General features: G+C 59.7%; 1 protein-coding gene across 1 annotated transcript in view; it reads left to right on the top strand.

The window, feature by feature from the left end:
* The first annotated feature begins 3,945 nt into the window (after window positions 1-3,945).
* The window catches only part of KCNMA1 (potassium calcium-activated channel subfamily M alpha 1), a 753,854-nt gene continuing 751,799 nt past the window's right edge, over window positions 3,946-6,000 (top strand). Inside the window, 1 exon segment of the mRNA XM_032608356.1 lies at window positions 3,946-4,473. Coding sequence (XP_032464247.1) covers window positions 4,114-4,473 — 360 coding nt within the window. The 5' untranslated portion in view covers window positions 3,946-4,113.

The raw sequence follows: 6,000 nt of genomic DNA, 5'->3' as shown, positions 1-6,000 counted from the left end.
CAGAGTAGAATAATTTAGAAACGTGAAACCCCAGTTTGCTGTGACGGCTGCCATAGGCACATGTTGACATGATAAAGAGGCTGCCCTCCTCACTGAGAAGCTTGTAAATGTGACTAGAAATAAATAAGTGGCTTGTATTGTTTTCAGAATGGGGGAGGTTGGAATTTGTACTTTCGTAAAGACTTTCAGTTCTTGTGCAATGGCTCTCAATTCCCAGCCTGCAGACACACCTACAAGAGGTGAAATGCACTGGGGCAATTTGTAGGTGCTTCTCTATAGCCTTCACATTCCCAAGGCCATCCCAGGGGGTGGGAAGGTGGGGAATGGGTGTGCGTGTCAGTGTTCTGAGGGCCCACCAGACTGGAGCGGCTCTGTAGCGCCCTAGAGTCTGTCCACACCCAGCTGTCTGTGGGTTCGTATGGCCTGCTGTGTAATGGCTGCAACAGAAGGTAGAGGCACTGTGCTTCAGTTCTCATCCCAACTGAGGGGCCTCATGGGGTGCAGGACAGCAGTGTGGGTCAGGGAGCGACAATCTTGCCTGTACCCATCTCCCCCGCTACACAAACACAGGGACTGGCTTGTGTGTGTGGGTGGTCAGAAGCTCTGATCTGTGTTTGGCTGTTTATTTTTGGGTCACAGTAATTACGAAGAAGATCTGTATGTTTTTTCAACCTTACAAACAATCCTTTGAGGTAGGCAGGGCAGTTCTTATTTTAATTCCAATTTACAGATGAGAAAGCACAATGAATGAAGTGGTACCTAAGGTTCCCTTTAAGTTTGAGGCCTAAATTGGTGAGGTCAGGTGCCAGGTTTTCTGAAGTCTGTGGTTGGTAAGGAGGTAGAGGGAGAGCTGGGCCATGGCCTGATGAGGTCTATTTCTGGTGGGTAGCGGTCAATGGTGGCCACTGTCTCATTTGGTGCCCACCAGTCGGGAGGTGGTAAGGACTGGGGATTGTAGGAATAGTAGTTTCTTGACTTTGACGGTGAGGGTCTCTGAGAATCCTGACTAAGCCTCGTTTTTTTTTTTTTTTGTGGTACGCGGGCCTCTCACTGTTGTGGCCTCTCCCGTTGCGGAGTACAGGTTCCGGACGCGCAGGCTCAGCGGCCGTGGCTCGTGGGACCAGCCGCTCCGCGGCATGTGGGATCTTCCCGGACCGGGGCACGAACCCGTGTCCCCTGCATCGGCAGGCGGACTCTCAACCACTGCGCCACCAGGGAAGCCCTAAGCCTCGTTTTTGTGTAACACAGAAGTTGCTACAAGCTCCAGTCAGCACAGGGACGAGTGATGAACAGAGCAGAGGAGATGATGTCTCAGGGGCCTCCCAGAACCTCTGGAAGAATGATGAGATGATGAAGGTGATGATGGAGGAGAAACACAGCTGGGGATGCTGCAGTTGGGGTGATATAAGTCACAGCAGTCAGTGGTCTCTAGCTACTAGCCCCCGGACTGGTGTCTGAAGGGAACCCAGGCTGTGGGGAAAGTCCAGGAAAGCCTGGAGGGCATTCATTGGTTTGTGGAAGCTCAACTTTATGGGGGGAGGGAATCCATTCTGGGGGTTTCATATCCCACCGGGGAGGCAGTCGTATCCTTTGCTGCTCTTTTCGGGTTACGGGTGTTTTGTATTTAAATTTCAAATCTAAAATGTAAGGAAAGTCCTTAACTTTCCTGGCATATGCTGAGGCCCAAAGGCAGCAAAGTACAGCCATTTAGAAGGCTAATAAATCCAGGAAGCACAGGGCCTCAGCCACCTTCTTGCACTTCCCCCGAGCGCTTCTGGGGCTGATCCCCCCCAACCCAGTGCTGGAAAGGACCCAGGGCCTCTGCATGCATGGGGCCAATGCGGCAGGGATGTGCTCGGAGTGGTTTCTGAACGTGGAGGACCAGGCTGCGGGTACCATGTGGGTGAGAGACAATTTCACTTTCTGGAGAATATTGTCTGGAGCTCCCTTTTACATACTGCGTTTGAGGACCAAACACTTAAGCACTCTTCCCTCATTCCATTTCCCCTTTGACTTTGTCCTTGACTGTACTAATGGATGTGTGTCCTGAGCCCAGTGAATGTACTCCGAATCAAGCAGGAGAAGGAAGCTTCACACACCCCCTTGAGCCTCTCTGCCCAGCTTGGCCTCCCTTGCCCCATCCTCCCCTGCATCCTAGGGCCTCCAAGGGCAAGGGGAGGGGCTGAACTGTGGCTCAGGCAGAAACAGCACAGGCCTGTACAGTGAAGGATGCTAACTTGGCCTTCACCACAGAAAGGCCTGAAAGCAACCCGAGAATTCCAATTAGGCTTAAAACTAACGAGCTGGAAACTTTGGGGAAACCACTGTGGGCAATGAGGGGAGAATGTGATCATCTTCCTTTTAATTAGTGCTGGAAAAACGTGTGGTCCAGCTGGTAGCATAAGGAAGGGCAGTGTCCAGAGGGAGCAAAGGTTGAGAGTATCAGAAGGGGGATTTCCCCTGGTGGTTAGGGAGCGGCTGCTGAACAAACCCAGACACCTTCTTCACCTCTAAGTGGGGAGGACAGAAGACCCTAAATGGGGAAAGGTGGGCTTTAATGGAGCTTGGAGCTGCCCTTCTCACACGATGGAGTCTGAGGCTGAATAAAAGGGGAGTGACATTAGGGAACTCTGTTGTCTATAGGAGCTTTCACTGTCCCTGAGGTCAGGTCGGCTCTGCCCATCTTTGCCTACTCTCTTAGGCAGCCTCTGTCGCTTAATAAGGAAGAGGCAGAAAAACCACCTGCTGCTGTCAAAGGCCACAGACCACCTGCCAGGCCCCTGCATGGCCCTGCTTTCCAGAACACAGGGGCCACTGGGGCACCTAGGAAGGCGACAGGGAAGAGCGACAGGGGTTGGTAGGGGTCGAACGAGGGTGTGTATCCTGGAGAAGGGTCCTCCTCACTCCCGAAGCCCGAGGAGCTTGGGGCGTCCGGCCTGTGCAATCAACAGCTAGTCACTTCTCCCCTCCCCACTGGGGGCTCCTTTGGGAAAAATGGCCTGCCACGGGCGCCCGGCCATCCTCCTCGGGTCCCCCAGGGCGCTCGGCTGGGGGCGCAGCACCTTGGAGAGAGGTGTCGGTCCCGCGCCTGGATTTGGGGCTCTCTACCTTTCGCACTGCGGCTCAGGGGTGCGTGCCAGGCCGTCGCCAAAGGGTCTGTCGGCCCCCTGCCCAGCTCGGGGCCGAGGCGAGCCAGCGCGGCGAACCTCCTCCCCTCCCGTTCGGGCGGCCTGAGCCCGCGCCCGCTCCAGTTGCTGCAGCTGCTGTTGCTGGCGGCTGCGGGGAGCGCGGGGCGCGCGCAGGAGAGGCTCGGGCGGCGACGAGGAGGAGCCTGAGGAAGCGGGGAGGAAGATCGAGCGAAGGCCGAGGAGGCTCAGCGGCGTGGCGGCGCGGCTTGGGGATCCCGGGAACATGGGCTAGCGGCGGCGGCGGCGGCGGCGGCGGCGGCGGCGGCGGCGGGCCGGGCCGGGCGCGGTGAACCTGCCGGGGCCCGGCGCACACCGGGGCGGCGAGCGGGAGCCGAGCGCAGCCGGGAGAGGAGGGCTGGCGCGGGGGCGCCCGGGAGGGGGCTGATGAGGCATTATTAACGAGTCGCCGCCTAATAAGCCCAGAGCGGCGGGCTAGCTGCGCGGGCTGCGTGCGGGGAGGGGTCCCGGGCCGGAGCGCGGCGCAAACGCGTGGCGCACAGCGGACGGGCGGCGCGGCGCGACGCGGAGGGCAACCGGGCCGGCGAGCAGAGCCGGGGCGGGCCCGGGGGCGGACCGCAGCGCCCCCTCGTTCTCGGCGCTCTGGGCCCGCGCAGCCCGGGGTTAGCGGGGCTCGGGCCGGGGAGGGGAGCTGCCCGCGCGCTCCGTCCCCCTCCCCCCTGGGCGGGCGGGCCGGCGGCCGGGGGGAGGGCGGGCGGCGGCGGCGGCCCGCTGTATATATCTCCGCGCACCCCGCCAGGTCGCGCACAGCTCCCCGAGCCCAGGCGCCTCCCCGCCCCCTCCCCGCGCTCCGCGGCGGCGGCGGCGGCAGCAGTAGCAGCAATATGGCTGTTGATGGGTGTTCGGGGTGGCGCTGGCGGCGGGAGGAGCTCCCCCGAGCCCCTGCGCCGGCTGCCCGTTGCTAGCTATGGCAAATGGTGGCGGCGGCGGCGGCGGCGGCGGCGGCGGCGGAGGCAGCACTCTTAGAATGAGTAGCAATATCCACGCGAACCTTCTCAGCCTAGACGCGTCCTCCTCCTCCTCCTCTTCTTCCTCCTCCTCTTCCTCCTCCTCTTCCTCCTCGTCCTCGGTCCACGAGCCCAAGATGGATGCGCTCATCATCCCAGTGACCATGGAGGTGCCGTGCGACAGCCGGGGCCAGCGCATGTGGTGGGCTTTCCTGGCCTCCTCCATGGTGACTTTCTTCGGGGGCCTCTTCATCATCTTGCTCTGGCGGACGCTCAAGTACCTGTGGACCGTTTGCTGCCACTGCGGGGGCAAGACGAAGGTAACGCGCGCCCCGGCGCCTTCCCCCTGCGCCAGCCCCGCCGCTTCTCGGCGTCCCCTGCAGCCCACCTCCTCGCTTCTCACAGCGCCGTGCCTCCCTCCATCCCTGCCTGCCTTCCCCTCGCCGCCTTCCCTTCCCTCCGCTCTCCTGGCGCCCGCCTGTTGGGGCTTCGGGCGGCGCGCCGGGGGTGAGGAGTTGCCCCCAACCGGTGCGCTCCGGGACGCGGACGCCCAATCCCGTCCCCTTGTTTATTGTAGGGTTGTTTGTGGCTGCGGCTGGGGCCAGGGTGGGAGGTAGGGAGAGCCGACTCGTCGGGCACCGAGCAAGCTGGGGGCCGCTCGGTGCGTGTTCCGCGCGGCTCACCTGCCCGGGCTCGGCTCCTTGTGGTGGGCGAGGGGGAGCACGTCAGCCCGCACTTTAGAAACCTGTTGGGGAGATGAGTTCGTAAAATCAAAAGGGCAGGAAAATTCTTTGAGAAAGGGAGGACATCTTTTGGACTAGGGAATCCCAGGGGAGGAACATGACCAGAGGACGTGCGGGGGACCTGGAGGGGCGAGAGAAAGTTGGGGAGGTGCATCCCAGTTTTGGAGGCAACCCGCGGATGCTGCCACTTTAGGAATGTGGCGAGGTCGCAAAACTGATGTTCCCTCCCTCTCCTACTGTTGGAGCAGACCCCCACCCCCACCGCAAGTTCTTCGGCATCTGTATTCTCGCTCTCCTGCCACCGCCTTCAGGTCCCCGGAAATGCCCCCGGCAGCGTGGAGCTAGAGCGGGAGGTCCGCCCGAGAGCCCGCCGAGGCCGAGGTTTTCACGCGAGCCTCCTCCCCGACGCTTTTGAGGTGGCTGGATGTCGGCTTTAAACTATTCCTGCCGCAGAGACGCCCACCAGCACCGAGGCTCACTATACCTTATGTATGGTTGCTAGGCTGACTGCCTGGTTTGTCGCCATCGTGTCCCTAGAGATGTCCTCTTCCCCCCCCCCCCGCTCCCCCCCCCCCCCCAACTGGCTGAAGGTGAGAGGTGGCGGGCAGTTTTTCATAGAAAACTGCAGGATAAAAAAGAACTGGAAAAAAGAGTGACCAAGCTGATTTCTGTTTGACTAATTTTTAACCTAGGGGACTAACCAGCGCCAGCATTTTCAGAGGGAGGGAAGCTCAAAGGGGGATAGGGAACAGTGCAAGGCCGTGGCACATCTCGGTGGGAATGCTCACACCTTTTCTAATAAAGTTAATCCGAGGACACCTCAAACTTCCACGGGGCACGGCAACTTGTAGCAGCCTCCTTAATTGCTACGGGGAGGGAGTAGGTAAGATGGGGGCTCTGGGTGACACACAAGGGTGAAGGGAAGCTCGTGCGCTCTCTCTCTCTCTCTCTCTCTCTCTCTCTCTCTCCTGATCATTAATTATACATTGTGTTGGGTGCTGGAGCTCAGCTGTGTTTTGTGGTAGCACATTTGTGTTTTGGAAAATACTGGTGTGTTGGAAATAAGGGAGAAAAATAAAAGCCATCATTCGCTTCCTCTTCCTC

The sequence above is a fragment of the Phocoena sinus genome, chromosome 16, assembly GCF_008692025.1.
Source record: "Phocoena sinus isolate mPhoSin1 chromosome 16, mPhoSin1.pri, whole genome shotgun sequence".
Taxonomy (NCBI): Eukaryota; Metazoa; Chordata; class Mammalia; order Artiodactyla; family Phocoenidae; genus Phocoena; species Phocoena sinus.
This window is presented reverse-complemented; position numbering and strand designations above follow the sequence as displayed.